General features: G+C 53.5%; 1 protein-coding gene across 1 annotated transcript in view; it reads left to right on the top strand.

The window, feature by feature from the left end:
• ARHGEF17 (Rho guanine nucleotide exchange factor 17) overlaps positions 1 to 22,296 on the top strand; it is a 238,507-nt gene that overhangs the window by 157,971 nt on the left and 58,240 nt on the right. Inside the window, exons 2-3 of the mRNA XM_073329132.2 lie at positions 687 to 764; positions 12,224 to 12,406. Coding sequence (XP_073185233.2) covers positions 687 to 764; positions 12,224 to 12,406 — 261 coding nt within the window. The remainder of the gene's footprint in view (positions 1 to 686; positions 765 to 12,223; positions 12,407 to 22,296) is intronic.

The raw sequence follows: 22,296 nt of genomic DNA, 5'->3' as shown, positions 1-22,296 counted from the left end.
GACCCTGGCTCTGATCCAGTCTGGCAGGCCCTGTGCTCCTGATCAGGCCCAGTAAGCATAGTCACGAGCTGGTAGGAGCTGCAACTGCTTCTCTTCTGCATTTAAAGGGCCAGTGAGGAGACAAGCATGCAAGGAGAGGTTCCTGGGTAAAGGAGGATCTTCCATGGAGACTAGGGGGTTGTGGAAAAGACTGCTTGAAGGGGAGGGACGTTTGCCAGCACCGGGTTTCTCCGGTTGTCGCCCTGGGGCTTGAGGCAGCTGGGTCTTTGTGCCAACACCATATTTCTGTCAGTAAGGGCTGAGCCAGGCTGTCTGTGTTCAGCAGCCTAGGCTGTGCTGCCCAGATGAAGCCAAAAATGGTGGGGTTTGGTGCCATCCTCTCGCCTCTAAACCAAGCATCCTGGGTGCAAGTGATGTGCCAGAGGGCCTGGCCTTCTGTGGGTTCAGGGGCCTTGGAGTGCCCCCAGCCTGCTGACCATCAGGCCTTTTCTCTCTCGCCGTCTCTGACTGCAAGGCCGGGTACTGGAAAAGAATAACATGGAGGAAGTTCTCCTGGACGGCTCCCAGGGGCTGGTTCGGCCGTGGCCCTCCGAGTTCCACCTTGCTTGTGGAACGGATGTGGCACGTGCGTAGCTCGGCCATGGCCATCACCTGGGTTCTCACCGTCTCTCTTTCCTTCCCCGCAGGACATGCGGAAACATGTCACCATGACGCTCCTGGATACTGAGCAGTCCTACGTGGAGTCCCTCCGCACCCTGATGCAGGTATCGTGCTGCCGAGGCTCGTGCAGAACGCCCCAGGGGAGGGGAGGGGAGGGGAGCGGGGGGTCGATGGCACAAGCCCATGGACTGCACGCAGATTGGAACCTGTGTCCCACATGGGACATGGAGGCTGGGACACAAGACCCATTCCAAAAAACACAGCTCCTTAGCGATCAGCAGTGGTGGGGCTTTTATCTTATGCAGATGTACATCCACTTGAGCAGTAGCTCTTAACCTGCGGGTGCGAGATGCCCTTTCTGGGGGTGGAGACACGCCAGATGTTTTTAGAAGGTAAATCATCGAAAACACAAATTAAACACAGGCACATAAGTACAACTATTTGTTTCATCAAACCTATGTATTTATTAACATTATACATTTTTTAACGATGACTGTAATATACAAACCAAAAACATATCTAGGTTTAAAGAACTGACCTACTTCACCGATTTTTGACAAGGGGTGCGAGAACATATTTTGAGAACCAAGGGGCGCAGGCTGCAGTAAAGGTTAAGAACCACTGGCCTCGAGTGTAGTGCTGCACCCAGACATGGCTCCGAAAGCAGGGTAGTGAGTGTGGGTACTGTCTGGTCTCTTTCCCTTTGCAAATGCTCCTGCTGTCTCACCTACCTTAAAAGAAGCTGGCAGGCCTCTCGCGAGACCAGGGTGGGCAAACGTTTTGGCCTGAGGGCCACATTGGGATTCCGAAACGGTATGGAGGGCCGGGTAGGGAAGGCTGTGCCTCCCCAAACAGCCAGGCCCCTGCCTCCTATCCGCCCCCTCCCACTTCACGCCCCCTGACTGCCCCCCCTCAGAACTCCCGACCCAGCCAACCCTCCCTGCTCCTTGTCCCCTGACTGCTCCCTCCCAGGACCCCCCGCCCCTAACCACCAGAGGCTAGCCTCCCCGCCGGGGGCTCAAGGGCCGGGCAGGACGGTCCCGTGGGCCATAGTTTGGCCACCTCTGTGCTAGACTGTGATTGTCAGTGTCTGTATCATTGTGCTGTAGTAGCGAGCACTGGGCCAGATCCTGCCTTCACATACAACTGAGGATGTCATTGGAATTGCATGGCTGGAATGTGGCCCTGAACTGGCCTCGGCGTTCGATGGGAGCCTATGGGAAGAGCAGAGCCCTGAGGTGCTGTGCTCACTGCGACCTGTGCTTCCCCCTTCCTGCCAGCATCCTCTCTGTCTTGTCTGGGGTTAGCTTTAGCCACTCAGCCTTCACGCAGGCCCTGAGAAAGCAGGGAGATGCTGCTGCTGCTTCCAGTGGGTGTAAAGGAGGCGCAGAGCTGGGAGCGGTCTGCCTGCTGCTCACACCTCGCTGCTCCCCTAGTGGCTCTGCCTAGATGTTGGATACCGGGGGGGAAGAGGCATGAACTTTGCCGGACGCCGCAGGCGACAGCTCTGGGATTGGAGCAAGAGGGGCCCAGAATGACCCTCTAAGTTCAGTCTGGGAGGAAGAACCTGAGCCGTTCCCCGCCACAGGCTCCTGGAGGTGGGACGGTACTTGGGGACCAGCAGTATGACACGCGGCAGAGAAGTCCAGCGGGACGAGTGGCTGTAGCTCCCTTTCCAAGGGACTGGAGGCGGCAATCCATCACAGCATCGGGTGCTGCCGCAGCCTGACTCAGAGGAATCAAGGATGCTCCAGCTGAGGCCCTGCCTCCTCAGACAATGGCTGGCGTTCTGCTCTTCAGAGGGGCTCTGGACTCCGGTCCCTTGGGATGGACGGGCAGCGTTTGGTGTTAGATGTCTCTACATGCAGACAGATTTCACCAGACCGGCAGGTGTTTAACTTTGCAGGGTCCGCCTCGGAATAACCCTGGACAGTGTTACATGACACTTCATTACGCTGATCTTCATTAACTGCTTGGAACAAAATGTGTATTCCCAGGCCCAGCTGCCCTCAGGGACCTTTGAATGAACACTGTAGGAAAAGGACTTTGAAAAGCTACCTCCCCTGGGGGTGACCCGGTGGGATGTGCAACGGCTGATATCCAGCTTCATATTCGTAAACTTCTGCTAAGCCATGACTTGTACCCACAGACCTGGGGAATGCAATGGCTTTAAGAAGTCACTCAGTCTGCTATAGCCAGCCAGCTGCAGCCAGGGTACAGACGTGGCCACAGGTGCAGACCCTGGTGCATTCACGTGTGGCCTGGGAGAAATCTCTCATGTAGCCTGTGATACAGAGAAAGGGACCTCTGGAGATTACCAGGATAAACCACCTCTGCTGGGGCCTGGATTCTCCCCAGGCTGCGGTGCAATATTAATGATGACAAAGTTAATCAAGGAACCCATGGAAGAGACATCTCCAGAGCAGGGACGATCTTGCGGCAGCATGGAGATGGACCAGATGTTAGTGTCCAGATAGTGTTGGTCTAGAAGTGAGCTGCTTGAGAAGCTCAGCCGGCAACTGTTAGTGCTAAAAGGGACCTGCACAAGGAGCAAATATTGGGTGTGTGCCCTTTTTAGTCTTCGTGAGGCATAAAAATGGCCCGAAAGGATGGGGGTTTTTTGGATAAGGGAATATTATTTTTAATCTTTGTTTCTAATAGAGTAGCACGTAGAGAATCAGGGTCTCATTGTGCTAGGTGCTGTACAAATATAGAGCAGGACAATTCCTGCTCCGAAGAGCTCAAACTAATCTAAGATAAGGGGCAGCGGCTGGCCTAACAGAGGCGGGAAAGGATGGTCCAGCGGCCGGGGTGCCTGCCTGGAACTTGGGTGTCCCAGGTTCAATCTCCAGCCCTGTCACAGGCATTCTGCATGACCTTGGGCAAGTCACTTAGGCTCTGTCTACACTACAGACCTTACAGTGGCACCGCTGCAGCTGCGCCGGTGTAAGGTCTCCCGCGTAGCCGCTCTTTGCCGATGGGGGCGAGCTCTCCTGCCGGCATAATTAAACCACCCAAAACGAGTGGCAGGAGAGCATCTCCCACCAACATAGGGCTGTCCACACCAGCGCTTTTGTCCAGAAAACGTATGTCAGTCAGGGGTGTGTTTTTTCACACCCCCAACCGACAAAAGTTTTACCCACAAAAGTGCTAGTGTAGACAAGACTCCTGCCTCTCAGTTCCCCATCTGTACAATGAGAAGAACAGCACTGGCCTACCTCAGAGGGCTGGGGTGAGAATAAATATTAAGGAGCGTGAGGCGCTCCTATACCACAGTGATGAGGGCCATATAAATAGATAGCCGCGATGAGGGACGCTGCACGAACAGCGTGTATTAACACAGTGCCAGCGGCTTTGTATCTCCCATCCCGTCCGTCCTCTCTCAGTCAATCGATGGGTGGACCCCTGAGGTCCTAGCTCCTTAGTGGGAGACCAGCAAAAGTCCTTCAGCTCCCAGAGAAAAATGAAGCAGGCAAAGTTGACTCCTATGCAGCGACACCAAGAATACAGGGACCGGCAGGCATGAAAGGCTGCTCCTTGCAGAGTGGTTTTTCTGTTGCTTGTTCAGCTACATCTTTGATTTATTTCTTTGTAAAAGAAAACCCTTTGGTCTAACCCAAGCCAGAAAGTCTCTGCTTTTCAGGGAATGGCCTTGGAGCCAGGGCGCACAGGAGCCAGGGGACAAAAAGCCCTGAGGCTTAGGAGAGAACAGCATGATGCAGAACATAAGCTCTTGGGAGAGAGCGCTAATGAACAAACGCTTCCCCTCGGATATCCCATGATGCCCAGGGAGCATTCCTACATTGTATCACTCCGCAGAGAGGAGGGTTGGAGTTCAGAGAGGAACAGGCTTTGTGGGGATGATTAACAGGCCTAGGAACTGTTCCCATCACAGCTGCTCCAGCCCATCAGGCTGTGACAAGGTGCTTTCCGTGGGGTCATGATGCTTAGAGCCAGGTGGCTGAGGCCAGGCAGTTAAATTTAGTAGGAGCATTTATTTCTCTTTCTCTGCTGTGATTGCCAGGCTGGATACAGGTACTTAGCTTAGGTGTGCACTCTCGAAACAGTTGTGTTCCCCCTTTGGATTTGTAGGGTGAAATCCTGGCCCCATTGAAGTCAGTGGACGTTTTGCTCTTGATTGCAAGGGAGCCAATATTTCACCGTTCGCAACAAAGAGGAAGTGTCTCTGCCAAGCTCTCGCACCTTTCACGTAATGTTAAAAAAATGAACTAAAATAACATCCATACCGCACGTAGTCTCATTGTGGTCTTCCTCCCCCCCAACCCCCAGATGTTCATTGTATTTGCATGTTGTCACTCATTAACCCTGTGGTAAGCTTGTAAGTTCTTCAGGGCCGGGATGGGTATGCACATCACCTAGCACAACGCGGTTCTGATCCCTGATTGGGACCTCTAGGCGTCACCGTCATCTGAACCATCATTTCATGACCGACCGCAGAGATCGAATCAACCATCTCCTACGGGCCCACAGTCACACCATTTCTTGTCCCATTGCGCCCCTTCCTGCTCAAATGCCCGGGCAAGTCGATGGGCCTTGCAACATACTCGGAAGGTCTCCAGATTCAGGCTGCTTCAGACCGAGCACTGGTGTCATTTCACCACCTAACAAGCACTCAGCAGGGGCAGCCCTGCCTAGAGAGCCTGGCAGCAGATGGCAAAGCAACGGACCGTGCGGGCAAAGGCCCCGTGCAAAAGAACCAGACTGCAACTTTCAGGCAAGATGCTGCTGCCCTGTGATCATGCGACACCAGCTGGCAGTGCCCCTGTCCCCCGCTGTGAAATCTCATGCCAAATGATGGACATGCCCCTTCAGTCAAACTGTGCCAATGTCACCTTCATGACGACTTCTGGTTGGTTCCCCCAGCCAACCAGCACCATCTCGCTTTTATCCAATGGGCCTTCAGCGAGCTAGCTGACATTCACACCTCAAGCACTGGGGAAGGTCATTGATGGCACAGGCTGGGTCGGATGAAGTACAGTCCATGCCTCCTCCTCCAAACAGCCCCCTAGGCACACTGAACGTGGGAGGTGCCTGGAGGAAAGCTCCACACACAGGAGCAATCACTCTCTGGGAGCTCTCAGATTTGTGCAGTAAGAATGAACCCGCTGGGGGGAACCCCGTCTGCTCCCATTGCAGCTCACAGGGGAGCCAACACCTCGTGAAGGCAGCTGATAGCTCCCACAGTCTCAGCATGGATGCCCAATGTCTGTCCCTCACCAGGAGTAGAGGTAGCAATTTTCACCCCTTAACCCTCCTTGCAAAGATCCTGGAAGGCTCAGTTAATGAATGTTTGAGAAGCTCTCTGAGATCATGGGTATTATCCTCGTTGTATAAATGGGGGAATGAGAGGTTAAGTGATTTGGCCAAGGTCAAACAGCAAAGCAGTGTCACAGCCAGGAATGAAACCCAGGAGTTCTGGCTGCCGGTCTCTTACTTTAACCCCTAAACGCACTCCATTTCCCCCTGTGTGTTAACTCAAACCCAGTGACTGTGGCAAATGAGAGATGGTAGTCTGAGACCGTTTGGTTTTAAAGTCAGTGGAACGTATTTCTGGGCAAGGTCCTAAATCCAAATGAAAAGTGTGTTCTCTGGCTAAGGGCTTATATCCTGAAGCTTGTCCCAGAATGTCTGAAAACAGCTTTATTCTAAACCCCTGAAAAAAGGGGGGGATTTCTCATGTTTCATGTCCCCTGTGCGGCATTAGAAGCCCCACGGCAGTCTAACTTTTAAATGAACTCTACATCGGTCCCATCTCCCTCTGAAGTGGAGAACTGTGCCAAAACTCTAAGACGTGTGAACTGCATGTCATCTAGTCATGTATACAAAGGGGAAATGTCACCGTGTCTGAGGCCAGCTGGCCGTTAAGTGAGTAGAAGCACCCAAGGTCGTCCTCATTCCACTGGGCTGTTTGGAATGCTCTGCCGGAACTGGCCTCCCTAAATAGGATCCTGGCCTTGGCGTGGCAGCGAGCAGGACAGCTCAGGTCACCCTGGACCTCTTGTTGCAAGCCCCGACTTTCAGTCACTCCTAACTTTCCAAAGACTTTAATCTCTGGAGCTGAAACATTCCAACTTGGGGATCTACACTGAGGCAAATGACCTGGAAAAAGTGGGGAAAGACCTGTTTTCTGCGGTCCCAGATAAGAGATTTGCCCAAGATCATACAGCAAACCTGTAGCAGTCCCACGTCTTTCGAGTCCTACTCCAGTGCCCTAACCATCTGGCTCAGCAGGGTCGCAGTTAGCATTATGTCTGGTAGTGAATTGTGTTTCCGTGGGAACTGTAATTCCTGAACCCTTTCACTGGGGCTGATGCAGGATGTGGATTTTGCGGCTTGGTCGCTTGAGCAATAAGGGCCCAGCTCTGTCCCCAGATACACAAACACAACTTCCTCTGACGTCAGTGAGCATCACCCACACACGTCCGAGAGCACTCCGGGGCAGCAGTGGTGGGAAAGAACCAACACAGAATACCATGGAAGAGAGGGCAGAATCCGTTCCAGGAGTCCTGATTGGGAAAGGCCCCTCAGTCCAGCCTCCTGCTTGGCACCTGCTCTCTTATAATGCAAAAATACGCCCGGTACCCAGTCTGTGGGCACGTAGGTGATGATTAAGCGGCACCAATGCTCCCACGTAATTTTTGTGCCTGCCTTATTAAATAATGATTTTAACTCACTGGCCAAACTCTTGGCCCCCTGCTCTGCTCGCTTTGCACCACGCCAGCAGAGCAAAGAGGACAGAAACAGGCTGGCGTAGAACCAGCCTGACGGGCTGCTAGCCACCCTCCCACAGCACCTCTGGTAGGGGGTGGGGAGGAGGCATTGCTGTAGCCTAAGGTCCCTGTAAACTGGGTGGCCGCGTGGCTGCCCAGCAGCCTGTTTAGCGCCGTGCAAACACTCAGTGAACCCGCCCGGAGCGGGGACCTGCCACAGCTGGGGGAGGGACACTCCTCCCCTCCCCCGGCCCCCAACCTGCCACAGGAGGGGAGCCCCTCCCCGGCCCCAACTCAGCCTGCAGCCCGGACCTGTCGCAGCTGGGGCGGGGCAGCCAGATTGGGCCCAGTCGCAGCCCGGGCCAGCCCCAGGTGCAGCCAGGGTGGCGTGGCCCAGACCCAGCAGCGGCCCAACCCCGGAGCGGTCCGGACCTGCTGGGGCTGGGGATGGACACCTGTCCTGCAGCCCCAGCCCCAGAGCTCCCATGGCGGGGAGAGGCACCTCTCCCCTCCCAGCCCAGGTGCTGCTGCGGGAAGAGAGCACTGGGGGGAGCCCTCTCTCCCCGCCTTAACCCTGGAGCACTCTCCTGCACCCCAAACCCCTCATCCCTGGCCCCACCCCAGAGCCTGCACCCCCAGCCGGGGCCTTCACACCCGTGCACCCCATGCCTCTGCCCCAGCTCTAAACCCCTCATCCCCGGCCCCACCCCAGATCTTGCACCCCCAGCTGGAGCCTTTACACCCCTGCACCCCATGCCTCTGCCCCAGCTCTGAGCCCCCTCCCACACTCGAACCCCTTGGCCCCACCCCCACCAGATGAATTTTGTTATGTGCACCAATATGAAGGTGGTGTGTCACATATCACCTCCATATTGGTGCTCATAACAAAATTCATTTCACACATGGGTGGGAAATATTAGCTGCATGGCCTGCGTTACTCTGGCTATACCCAGCATCCAGATGGCTCCCTGGGAGCTGAGAGCAGCTGCAAAAGTCTCAGAGCTTCTCTAAACCCTCTGGAGCTGGTGCAAAACTTGGGACCGGGAAACCACAGTCAATCCCCCACCTTCCTGCAGCTAGAGGACAGAGGGATGGCTCTGTGGTTAGGGCCAAGTACCACTGAACTGCGGAGTCAGTGGGCTGCTGGCTCGGGCCAATGCAGCACAAACTGATTTCCACGGTGCTGCAGTGATTTTGTGTCATATGAGTTTCCCCTCGGGGTGCCCTGCCTGCAAGCTGGAGCTCACACACGGGGCCGCCCATCCCTTTGGAGCTGCGTAATGAAGCAAGATTCCATCTCAGCAGCACCTGGGGGCCGTCATCCACCATGGAGAATAGGGAGTGGGCACTTGGTTGGCTTGAAGGACAGGTGGATAATAAGCATTTAGAGTCCTTGAATTCAGGCAGGGAAGTTCTTGGAAATGTGCTTGTCTTATTCATGTGTGCAGCCTGGCAAAGCACACCGCCCCCAGGAATGACTGGTGCAGGAGATGGAACATGTAATGAAGGAACAAGCTGTCCCCTCCCTCCACCCCGCACCTCTATTCCCACAAAGTGAATGAAAACGTCTTCCGTTCCAGCGCTGCCCATGGCTGAGTTTTGAGGTGGTGGGAGTGGAAACAGCTGAAGAGTCCTCCAGCTTCTTGCGTCTTTGGGGTTTGCAGGGCATGTCTGTCTGTCCAGCTAGCCATCAAGAGAGATAGGGCACTAGCCAGGGACTCAGGACGCCTGGCTTCTATTACTGACTGTCCCACTCACCGGCTGTGTGACCATCGGCAAGTCACTTGACTGCTCCGCGCCTCAGTTTCCCCTCTCACCACTTGTCTGTCCTTTAGGCTCTTAGAGCAGGGCCTGTCTCTCGCTCTGTGTACGTACAGCACCTAGCACACTGGAGCCCTGATCTCAGCTGGGACCTCGACAAACGCGACTCACCATCCTTACATTGGTACAGTCCACAAGCCCACATTTGGCTGTATTTCCATTGTGATTTCTTGGTGGCACTCAGTGAGGTGGAGAAGTGAATAACACGGGCCTGCCACTCCTTGCAGTTACACCAGTTTCTGGGTCGTCTGTACCGGAGCTGGAGGCCTGATTTCCAGCTCGGATGTGCACTCACTTGGATCGAGCACGCGGGCTAAAGCCAGAAGTGTAGCCATAGCAACACAGGTGGCAGGCTGGGCCAGTCACCTCAAGTACAGTTCCCCCTCCCCAGCCCACCCCAGCTCCCTGGATACTTGCTCTTACCCTGTACATCTCCATTGACTTTGGGGGCGTTATTGGTGATTTACAATGGTATACATGAGGCTCAAGTCTTGCTGGTGTCGGCTGACCGGCTGGCCACCTCTGTGAACGACAACTCTAACTCTGCAAAACGTGGATCTGGGTTTGAGTCTGGATTTCAAACCCGCCGCTAGGTTTGAGGGTGTGGCGATCCGGAGTTCTGGGTCGACTCGTCAGGGAGGTAGGCGAGGCTGTCGTCTTGAAGCGGGGATTGGGGTTCTGGTCTGGAATTCACAGTCCCCCTCCCCACAAAGGGTATGGGGGAGTTCAGATTTTTGAGGGGGTGATTTATTTGATGAGCACGGGTTGGGGGGAGGGATAGCTCAGTGGTTTCAGCATTGGCCTGCTAAACCCAGGGTTGTGAGTTCAATCCTTGAGGGGGCCATTTAGGGATCTGGGGCAAAAATTGGGGATTGGTCCTGCTTTGAGCAGGGGGTTGGACTAGATGACCTCCTGAGGTCCCTTCCAACCCTGATATTCTATGGTCTTCTATGATCTAATGTGCTCGGAGCTGTACAGCATGGAGAGTCAGTGTCCCCAGCCTCGAGGAGCTGCCCTCAGCCTGGCTCCCAAGGTGAGGAGCTGCGACAAGACCCAAGCATCAGATCCCCGCCTCCGTCTTTGCTCTCAGCACGTCCTCCACGCCCCACAATCCTCTCAGCTGACTGCCCCGCGCCTCCCACCCCGCCTCGCTCCTCCCACTGCCGGCTTTGAACTTCTGCCCTGCGGAACCATGAGCCAGGCATCCACCTCCTCTCCTTCCTGTCCTCCTCACGCCGATGGTCTGCTCACCTGCTGCTCCATCCATTGTCTTGTCCAGCTTAGGGCCTGATCCACAGCCCACACCAGTCAGTGGAAAGACTCCCGCAGATGTCAGTGCACTGTGATGCAGGCCTTAGTCCGTAAGGGACATTGACGCTGCAGTGTAAGCCCAGGGGTCGAACTCAAGCTCAGGCCTCATGCCCTTTCCGTCTACACACAAATCACACTAATCCAGGGTTCTGGGCCCCCTGGGGGTGAGGGTCTGAGCCTGTGTCAAGCAGGCACCCAGGGTTTAAGCCCTGTTGCTTTGTGGTGCAGACACAGCCCCAGTAGACTCATGCTCTGGGACTCCATCCAAAGTATCCCACAATCCCACGGGCCAAGTTTCTTTGTCCTCTGGACTGTCCAATCTGGTGGACAGTCAAGTTTTCCTACACTGCACCACCAACCCAGGGCTAGAAAGGCCACATTTCAGGAGAGCGCTAGGAAGTCTGGGAGATGGTTGGCTGGACTTGAGCCTGCGTACAGCAATGTGGACGCCGGAGCCCCGGTTTCAGGTCCAGGTTAGAAAATTCTTGACCTAGGGTTGACAGTCAGTGTAGATGCTCAAGCCCTGGGTTCTCTAACCCAGGGTCCACTGACTCCAGCTCCACTAAGCCTAGGCTTACATGCAGTGTAGACATACCCCAAGGCTGTGTGGATGGGGTAAGTGCCTTTACCCTGTAGGGCAGATCCTGAGAGCCGCTGAGGTCCAGGCTGCATCTCGCATTGACTACAAGGCTTTCTTGAATACCTACATCCCACTACCATGGATGTCAATGGCAAGACTTCCATGGACTTCAGCAGGGGCAGGGCCTCAGTCTGCCAAGTACCATGTGAGGGCCTGATCCTGTATGGTGCGGCGTGCCTTCAGCCCCCACTGATATCTCAGGATCAGGCCCTACATGTGCAGCACCAAGGGGCCATCAGAGTAGGCCATGGATGCTGGACTGCAGCACCTCCAGATGTACCAGGCAGGAGCAGCGCGCCGTGCAGCCATCCTAAACTCTCGCCAATTGGACTGTTGTAAACAGCACCACATTGATTCTGTCACTTCCTCGGCCTCTCAGCACTCTTGAGAGGTGCTGAGGATGGACCCAGCCACTCGGGGTGGGAGAGGAGAGAGGTGGAGCAGGAGTGGTGGGCTATACCGCAAGAGCATTTCATTTGTTACACACAGTTGACTTGTTTCATTAGCATCCCTTGGACTGTGAGTGACTATGAAGCCCATAAACTCTGAGCACATTTCCTTTGTACTTTTTCTCTGTGGCTAGTTTACATGGAGTCTCTTGTCAGCAAGCACCATCACTGGGTTGTGTTGGAAATTCTGGCTAGGTTACAGCCGTGGAATGGCGAGGGGAGATTTTTACGGGAATGTGGCTCTCACTAGATAGATTAAACTTGTAAATGGCTGGGGTTGCAAACCAGCTGAGACACACCGCTGTTAAAAACCACCTTATAACCTTTCCGGTAAGGATCGCAGAATACTCTGCACAGATGAGTAATTATTAGCCCATTTACAGGTGGGAAACTGAGGCACGGGTGCTTGCCTTTGCTATGACTCACCCTTGGGGAGCAGGAATGGGTTTTAATTACAGTGGGGCAGTGATTTTTTTAATCTACACTAGTTTGATGAACCCCACAGAGTCGCTTGAGGAGCACAGATGCCCTTAGACTTCATCCTGTCCGTGGCTCCACCGATAGGGTGTTTTGATATTTTTATTATTATTATTTATTATTTATTTTGGTAGGGTTACATGAAGCCCTTGAAGCAGCCAGAAAACTCGATCCTCTGCGACCCGTCCTTGGTGGACGAGATATTTGACCAGATCCCCGAGTTGCTGGAGCACCACGAGCAATTCCTGGAGCAGGTCCACAACTGTGTGCAGAACTGGCATGAGAAGCAGAAAGTGGGCGATGTCCTGGTACAATCTGTAAGTACAGCAAACCTCCCCACACATTTACCCTACGTTACGGCACCTGGAGCCCTTGCTGGGCAAGGTTCACATTGATTTCAGCAGAAGGATGGGGACCTGTGTGGCCAGGACAAGAATCCATATTAACTTGTCCAGCTTAACTTTAATCCACAGGACACAAGGAAGGTCAGTCCTGTGCCAGATATGGAAGTGAGTCATTATTTGATGATCTGGGCATGGGTAACATAAACGAACCAGAGTGCCTATAAATGGATGGTACCATGGAGCAGTTAAGCTCTTAAAGAGAGCAGGAAGCCCAGACAAGAGTGCCAAGTACAGATTGCGCTGCTCTTGCTCATGCTTTTGAGCTGTCTCTGTCCGGATTTCAGACCTGCTTGGCTGGGTAAATGCTCCCCATCATGAGTAACAGTTGCACAATCTGGCACCTCTTTAGAAATGACCTTAGGAGGCTGAAACTTTGCATTCTCTTTTAATGGGCCAGATCCTGCTAGCCTTCTCTGCCGCGGCTCCGGATTTACGCTGGTGGAACTGAGATCAGGATCTGGCCCGGTGACTCCAGATCAAGATGGCTCCGTTCCCCAGGCCAAAAACCAAAAATGGTTTTTCTGAGCCCTACCAGCTCCACCTTAGATGTGAAAAATCCAGCCAGGCTGCCTCTGATCTCACCCACTGGAATGAAGAGCCCCCATCAGAAGTTATCTGATAGTGGGGTTGGCGAGGTGCTAGGCAGAACAGAATCCAGTTTGTCTTGGCCACAAGCAGACAGGTCTCAAGGACACACACCCCGCATTCTCCCGAGAGCAGGTCCAATGAGTTCGAAGGTGCCTTTTCTAGAAAGTCTTGCTCCTTCTTCTTCTCTAACCTCCGAAAAGGACATGTGGCAGGGGAAGTTAGAGCCCCCAGTTCTAATCCCAGCTCTGCCACTGACTAGCCATTTGGTCCAGAGAAAGACACTTACCTTTCTGGTGTCTGTTTTCTCCTCTATAAGCTGGGGAGGATAACACCCACCTCTCAGAGGGTAGTCAGGCTTACTTAGTTTTTGTGATGTGCTTTCTGCAGTCCCCAGAAATGCCAAGCCTCCTCAGAAATAAAAGGGACAGCATCTGAGATCACGGATGCAATGCGCACAAGGTTTGGTGGTTTCTCCAGGAGAGTCCTCAGAGCCCCAGATGTCCCAGTTTTATAGGGACAGTCCCAATCTTTGAGGCTTTGTCTTACATAGGTGCCTATTAACCCCCCATCCCCATTTCCACCCCCGTCCCAATTTTTCACACTTGCTGTCTGGTCACCCTAATCTACACTTGCATTGCGTGGCAAAACTTCCCCACCAGAGCTAACCCAAACAAACGCCTGCGGGGGAGGAAACCGTGCAAGCCCTTGTGTAGACAGGACTCCTGCTACTGCTAGCACCGGTTGCGCCGCATTGGGGTCATCAGCAGTGGGACAGTCTTTGCCAATGAACTCTAGTCCAGGCAGGCCTGAGTTACTCCCCCAGCCTCCTGGTGGTAGACTCCCTGCTGACAGAAGTCTGCCTTCACAGCTGAGCAGTGGGATATGTACTTCAGGGACGTAAACAGCTGCAGACATAAAGAAGCCGGGGGGGGAAGCAATCAAATAAATTTGAGAACCACTGCTCTGGAGTCCCAACAGTGGTCACCCTGCAGGGCTTGCTACAGATCAGCAGGAGGCGCCCTACCACAGGGCTTCCATGACTTCTAGAGTTCTGTGGCCTGTGTTATGCCGGAGGTCAGACCAAAAGATTGCAGGGTTCCCTTCTGGCCTTGGGATCCATGACTCTGTGCCAGCCTGAGGAGGAAAGTACCGAGTCCTGGTCCTGAATCCTGATCTTCCATGCACAGGCTGGTGAGACAGATCATTCCCACAGAAGCCTCTTTGCAAGCAAGGCTGCCTGGCAGCAGAGAAGTGTGCAGGCCACAAGGGGCTTATTGCCAATCATGGTGCCATCTGGGTAGACTGGGCACTAGTGCCTCACCCCAAAGATAGTGCTGCTGGAGAGGCGGCGCGGCCTCCCATAAAGATTCAGCAGTGAGACCCTGCTGGCACGCCCCCTGTGAGTGGGTGGCCTGTCTGGCTAGACTGCAAGCTCTTTGGGGCAGGGTCTGTCTCTCTTCTCATTGTGTGGATGTACAGCTCCTAACACAGTGGGGCCCTGATCTCCACGGAGGCCCTCTCAGCGCTGCTGCAGTACAGATAACAAATACCGGTAATCCGGAGAGCCTTAAGACTGGAAGGGAGAACGCAAAACCTACGTCACCAGAGAATTACCCTTGTTTCGGGAAGGGATGCTGTGAACCGAGCAGCTCTGACTGGTCTGCTGGGGCGCTGTCCTTCCAAAGGGAGCCCACCACGGAGCAAGGACAAGGCGGCAGGCTGGCCAAGGGCACGGGGGAGGTCTCTGTACAGTCAGCCACTCTCCTGGCATGGGGTTGCTTACAGCCCCGTGCCATCCCGATCATTTCCAAGTCAGCCTCTTCACGCAGCATTCCCTTCCCACTGGCCCCACAGCTGGTGCACAGGGGCCTGTGCAGCCCCTGTCTGAGTCCCACAGCAGCTGCCTCTCTGATAAATGAGCATGGGCGAGCAGACACTAACGATTCAGTCAAGCTGGGTATAATGCACACTCTGTCCCTGGCAATTCAAATGGAAACCGGATGGATGCTGGCATTCTAGCCTCTCACCTAATGAACTGCACAGTGCTCGTGGGGCTTTCACAGAGCTCTGCTGTTTAGCTGGAGATGATGGTGGAGGATTGTGCAGCACGGGACTGGGAAGACACCACTCATTAATAAAGGAGAACGAGACAAGTTCAAGGCAGAGCAAGCTGGCTCAGCTGGGGCCCTGACAGCAGTGTCACCTCAGTAATAAACACGGCCCGGATGACGGATGCCTTGATTAGTGTGATGCTGAGGGGCACAGGTGGTGCAGTGGCTGGCGAGATTGCCTGTGGCTCTCCAGAAGAAGAACGCCGATGGCGACCATCACAGGAAGGTTTGGGCTATTAATTTTTTTACCATCTCTTCCCAGCACATGACTAGTCGCTGCAGTGAACGTAGCACAGTTGAGGTGGGAAGTCCAGGGTGACCTTCACTACTTCTAATTCTGCCCTGCGAGTAGTGGTGCTGGGCAGACGTTCCGAATTGGGTGAATTATGTGTCAGTGGGTGTTTGGTGGGGGTCTGATTTTGCTTGTGTTTGTGTGGCGGGAGAGGTGTGTTTTGGTGTAGCTGTGTGTTCAAGGGCAGTGCTGTGTGTGTTGAGAGCATTTGGCATGCACATGGTTGTGCTTATGCGAAGATGTGAACGAGCTGGAGTGTGGTGTGCGTCTTTTACACAAGTGTGGAGCCTTGTCTTTGCTAGTATTTATATCTCCATAGTGCCTACGAGCTCTAAGGAAGGATCAGGCCCCACTTGTGCTAGGTGCTGTTCAAACAGTGGAATGAAGAAGACATCAGACAGGACACAACAGGTGGATGAACCAGACAAGTGGGAGTGGGGAGTCGGAGAGTTTATAAAATGTATAGAGTTTAGCCTAAGAGCAGGAGGCTCAGTTCACCACAGGGCCGGACAGCAGTGACTTGGAGGCATCACAGTGTTAGCATTGCAGACATGCTAAGCAGCAAGTGGGTGTGCGCATTCACATGTGGGTTGGAAAATGTCCCAGACACACCTGAGGCAGGGCATGCATTGGAGTGGGTTCGCCTTAATTTTACAGGAAATAAATTGATACTTGAGTCAGTATGGCCACCTGGGCATTAAAGTCCATAACATAACACGATTGTCCTTAGCTGAGCCAACCGAAATAGTCTCACTGAGGCCCCCAGCCAGGCCAGGCTTCTTAGGTTAAGACAAGAAGAGCCTCTCTCTCCCATCACAGCCTCACCCAGAACTGGCCTTTGGGAGTAGTAGCCAGCCTTTTTTATGTGACGCGCTGAGCCCTGATTGGCCTCTGCCTGCTCCCGGCTTTTCTAGCTGCTGGAGGACCAAGACTCGCTGGTTCCGCCAGCTGATCCTGGGAGGCCTCTCTAGGCAACCCATGGAGGTCCAAATGCATTGGTCTTCTCTTGCAAAAGGACAGTGCGCCAAGGCAACAAAGCCTAAAATGGGGGCACCCTGTCACAGAGGGGCCTCAGGCATTGAGGCAACTTGGTCCTTCCTGTTCTCTGCCTGTGGCACACAATACTTCAGTCTCCTGAGGGCTGTAATACTTTGGTCTAATTTGCTCGCGGGGCTTGGCGTGTGTCTGTGGGGTGGTGTTTAGTGGCCTGTGATAGGAGATCAGACAGATGATCTGATGGTCCCTTCTGACCTGAAACTCTGTGGTTGCTTATGTGAATGAGGCTGTGTTCCTAGGTACATATCGGGGTTTGGTGGCTTTAATCTGCAACCTCAGCTGGTGTCAACCGGCGTAATGCCATTGACAGTCAGCAGAGCGTTCCCGCTTCACTCCAGCTGAGATTCTGCCCTGGGGTGTGTGTAGTGTGGGCATTTTGGAGGTGCGTGTGTGTGGGCACTGGGGTGCCGAATGCCTGCATCCCATGGTTGTTGGGATTAATTAGTTGGTGTTTGTACCGCACTTTAAAGCGCTAAGGACTCTTTTGGGGGTTGTGATTTTGAAAGGGGATTTGTCTTTTAAATACATATTTTAATGCTGATGTCAAGCAAGGTCTTTCATCTTTAATAACCAGCCCCTTCAGCATATTGATTACTTCCTAACCCGGGAAAAGTGAGAGGCTGCTCAGAAAGCAAAGGCCAGCAGCTGTAGAAACATAGTTCCTTGCCCTGGTGCCCTTGTCACTAGGGCATTGACTGTGCCATGTGCCTTGTCTCTATTTTGAAGGATTCTCGGTTCCTGTTCTTTCATTTTGGACAAGCTAAAACCAACAGCAGATATGGATCTATTGCCTTGGAGCGGTCTGGCTGCTGCTCAGTGCCCAGCCTCAGGCAGGAACGTTACGAAGTCCCCAAAACTGCTTTCGAGCAGGCGTTGGAGAAGGCATCAAGGAGGCATCCGCAGTGCCTGAATGGGTGATCATCACATCACTAAAAAGCAAGTGAAGATACCGCATGGATTTATGGCTCATCCCCTTCACGATCTCAGCGACTGCATGAATCACAGTGATGGTGGTGTGCAATCTGTCAGGCTGAAGTATCATGGGGAGGGGGCTGATGAGCTGATCTATGGGTTAGAGGGAGCTCAGGGCATGAGGCAGCTGCCAGTGTGTGTACGCACTGTGTGCCTCCCCTCCCCCCGGGTCACAGTCCACACACGGCTTTGGTTTCTCTTGCCGTCCTTCCTGCGCTAAGCAGGCCCTGTTCAAGTGCTAGGGTGGGGAACCTTTAAGTGGAAAAACAAGAGCCACAGAATGTTAGTAGTAAACCAGCGTCCAGGGAGTTGTGTTCCTGGACGAGCTGGGCTGCTTTTTCCACCACCTTGCACCCTGTACTGCCACTTACATCTGTGAAGAATGGGTGCAAAACACTATATGGCCTGTTCCTCAGCCAGTGTCCCTTGGTGCAGCTGAACTGAAGCCGGTGGCACTGGCTCGACTTCCAGCTGAAGATTTGACCCATAACCGGATCATTGAATTGAAGCCAGTGGAGCTGGGTTGAGGTTCTGGGCCCGTCATTGTGATCTGGTAGTGTTCTATACTCACTCTGATCAGGTGTGACTGATGACCCAGGGGACAAAGCGGGGGCTGGTATTTGGAATAAGACCTAGAACCCCAGCTCCTGACCCTTTGTGGGGATAGTCAACCTGGTGTCCTGGCCAAGATCCAGCTTTTGCAGAAGACGTTCTCTGAATGCCCCCTGCAGCTGAAGTGAAGAAGCAAAGTGCTGGGTGGGTGCGTTTGGATTAAGGGAGCTGTATAAAGGCTCTTGCTCCAAGCCCTGCCTTGAGGGAGCGATGCCAGTGCTGGGGAGGAGTGGTAATGGGATGGCACACATGAGCAAGCCTGGCCTAGTGCTCCATCCCAAACCCAATCCCTTTTTCAGCCCTCTCCTTGATTTTGGCAGGAGCAGGGCCATGCCATAGCCAGGAGCCAATTGAGCCTGTGGCCGCTGTGGGCTGTTTGAAGCCACGCTGCTTGGGCCGGCTGGAAACCACACAGTGCTCAGGGTTGCCTCGCTTGGGCTAACACTAGACTTCGGAACATCTCCCGGCCGCCTGCTCTGATGCTGTTTAAAATCAAGCTGCAGCTGAGCCAGGGAGGAGAGAACCACTGCACAGCTGCTTGCCAGGTGGCAGCTCTTGCTCTGGGGAGGGGGCCAGGCCGGCTGCGCATCAGGTGTTCCCACTCGGCTGTAGTACTCCGGAGCCCGAGATCTGTGTGTCCGTAATTTACTGGAGCTACTACAGCCATATTTCATGTTATGAGAGTGCAGGGCCATTGCCCAGGGTGAACAGGTACAGAGGCAAAGAGCTGGGGTTTAAAGGCCCATGATTCCTGGTGGGGTTCGACCCCCAATCTTGTCGTGGGCGCTAGGACAGGGGCGAGGGTGTCCCCACTCCGGGGTGCTCTCTCCGCACTGGATGTTTCCCTTACCCACTGATCATTGCATATAGTTCAAAGCAAATACAATTTATAAAACAACAACCGATTTTAAAAAATGGGAAAGGTGATCACCCCGCTCGGGGGCACGGGGACATCACAACCAGCGTCTCTGTGAGGGCGGTTCACAGTCTGCTCCTCACACGGCCCAGCCTCCTGCCCAAGCCCTGGCTGTGCTGCAGGGATGCCGTGGGTCGGACACTTGCTCTGGTGGTGGCCACGCGCCCTCAGGCCCTGGGTGGCAGGGCCCTTCTTCCCAGCGTCGCCCCCGTCCCGTCGGGGTAACGATCCCCCTCCGAGTCCAGCCTGCCAGACCGCTTGGCTGGGGGCGTCTCCCTGCGCTGGGCCCGCTGCCCCGGGTCCCCACATCGTGTTCCCCAACTGCTCACGACCCCCGGCTCCGGACTGCCCCAGCCCCAGCTCCACTCTGCCTCAGCACGGCTGCTGCTCCTCTGGCCCTCGGGCTCTGGCTGCTGCTCTCTCCTTAGCTCTGCCCCGCTCCGCCCCGGAGGCTCCAGCTCACACAGAGGTCGGGACCCCGTGCTCTTGTCTCCCTCATTGGCCTGTCTGCCCTGTCAATCAGGCTGACCTGCTGCATTGGCCTCTCCCCATTGGCCCTGGGGACTATCGATTTCTCATCAGCCCTTCCCCTTTCGTTTAGTACTGGGAGCTAGCCAACCAAAAAACCCCACTAAGTTTCAGTCAGGGGCCAACAGTCCTCCCTTTGCTAAAATTACACCACAGCCAGAATGTTCACGCCAGCACATCCAGGTCCCATACCAACAATATTCACCAGCATCGTGTTACATAAAAACGATTAACAATTAACAAAAGAACACTGAACATATTTAACGTTCCATGTCCACTTCTTTATACGATACATGCTAACGTTCATTAAAACACTAAACAGGACCAATAACATAAGCATCTCCACGTCTAACAGGCAGTACACCCTTACTAGACCTCTGGGACCTTCTTAAGACTGCTGGTTCATTACCCATATTTTCTATTCCCCTGCCCCGGGTAACACTGGGTCAGTTTGAGGGATCTGGCCATTCCCCCACTTTATTCCCCTCAGTATTCGGTTTGTGGGACTAGAACTATCCCCCCGCATTGGTTTCAGTCTCCTCAGGGCGTGCTGATCTATGCCTGCTATGGTACCTGATCAGACTAAGAGTGCAATGTTTTAGCTGGTCCCTACATACCACTCTGTTCAGGCCAGATAGTGTAAACTGGCAGCTTGGGATTGTTGTGAGCGACTACAATGTGGGGATTCGATTCCTACTTGTTCTGTATTTTATAGCACCCCCTGTGTCTATGGTTATGAACTAGTACACGGTCACCAGGCCTGATGAGAGCCCCACTGGACTTGCAATCAAAAGTCCTTTTCCTACGTTGGGCTGTGTCTTTAGTTGTATTGAGAACAACTTCACAGGCTGTCTTCAGCCTGTCATGGTGACCTCTTACCCGCTCATCAAAATTGGTCACCTCATCCTCCTCAGGGCCCTTTCTGTCCAGAATGTCTAATGGCAACCTGGGATCTCTCCCGAACATGAGATAAAAGGAGCGTAACCCGTCAGTGAATGGGCATGGCTGTTATATGCCAACACCAGCACAAGGAGATGTTCCAACCAGGCTCGCTTTGTTTCAGGCAGGAGCATTTTTAGCATGTTGTGAATTGTCCGGTTAAACCTCTCACACTGCGCGTTTCCTTGCAGGTGACAGGGTGTTGTTAGGCTTTCGGCTATGCCGTACAGTTTGCACAATTCAGATATCACTTCTGACTCAAAATTCCTCCCCTGATCTGAGTGTAACCTTGCCGGACAACCATAGTACACGAACCAGTGTTTTATGAGGACTTTGGCCATTGTTCGCACTGTCTGGTTTCTAATTGGAACAGCGACAGTGAATTGGGTAGACATGCCCATGAGAATCAGTATGTTCTCATACCCCTCTGAAGATCTCTCTAGCCATGTGTAGTCCATCGCTAGGATCTTCATTGGAGCAGTCATGTTAGTACACATCAAAGGGGCTCGGGTGGGTGGAAATACATCCTTGGCTAGGGCATACCGTTTGCACTGACAGATCTACGATTGCATGTCGCTACCCGTCCTGGGCCTCGTAACCTCAAGAGTGCTCCTGTCTCCAGAATGCCCCCCGTGATCATGCCTGGCTTCATAGACTTCCCAGTGTAGCAACACAGGCACCACTAACTGCCACATATCTTTGGCATTTCTGGGATGGGATGTTACCCAGAACAGTGCTCCGCAGTGTAATCGCAGTCATTCTCACCGTCTCGACAGCTTCTTAGACTGGGGGTATCTGGCCCCAAAAGTCCAGCCTGGCCTCGTTCAGCTCATGCCTGACGCTAAGACAGGTCTGACGTCACCGTCTTGTTGCAGAATTGGAATCTCCTCCCCTGCTCTGCCCTTTTACCAGGTTTCGTACGGCATCCTTTACCGTCACTTCGTCCTTGGGCTTCGGATTCTCTAGCCACAAACAGGTCTGCACAATGTCTGCAGGAGTGACCAGGAAGTTTTTTCCCAGATCTTCGCCCTCTTCTGATTCCTCCTCTAGAGGCAATATAGACAGAGTGTCTACACTGATGTTCTGCCTTCCAGGTTTATACTGGCCTTTTCAATCTAGGAGACAAAGACACAATCCATTGGCTGGCCTTTGAAGCTAGCCAAATTCAGACTGGAAATCAGAAGCTAATTTTGAACACTGAGGGTAATTAACTCCTGGTACAATTTACCAATGGTCGTGGTGGCTTCTCCATCACTAGAAATCTTCAAATCAAAAAGTTGGATGTTTCTTAAAATGTATGTTCTGGTTCAGCTACCAGTATTGGACGTGACGCACAAATCAGTTCAGGGAAATTCTGTGGCCTGTATTATGCAGGAGCTCAGATTAGATGTTCGAGTGGTACCTTCTGACCTTAATATCTCTGACTCACATCCTCTACTGTATCGTAATGAAGCATGTGGTGGGGAACTGAGCGGTGGGTGGGATTTGCTCCTCAGTTCTAGAGGATCAAACAGTCGGGGTTTGATCCAGAACCCTGCATCAGGAGTGCTGGGCCTGTGGGATGGCTGCTTTCCCATCCCCTGTGGAGGAGCCAGCAGCTTCTTGAAAGTGGGGGGGCTGGAAAACCTCCGAACTCTGAAGCTGTATCCCAATTCTACCCTGTGCCATCCTGCCCCCACTCTGCCACTGCACCCCAATCTAATGCTGTGCCATCCTCCACCTCAGCTATGTCAATACACCCCAATCCTACCCCGTGCCATCCTGCCCCCAACTCTGCTGCTGCACCCCA

This window comes from Lepidochelys kempii, chromosome 1 (genome assembly GCF_965140285.1).
Source record: "Lepidochelys kempii isolate rLepKem1 chromosome 1, rLepKem1.hap1, whole genome shotgun sequence".
NCBI lineage: Eukaryota > Metazoa > Chordata > Testudines > Cheloniidae > Lepidochelys > Lepidochelys kempii.
This window is presented reverse-complemented; position numbering and strand designations above follow the sequence as displayed.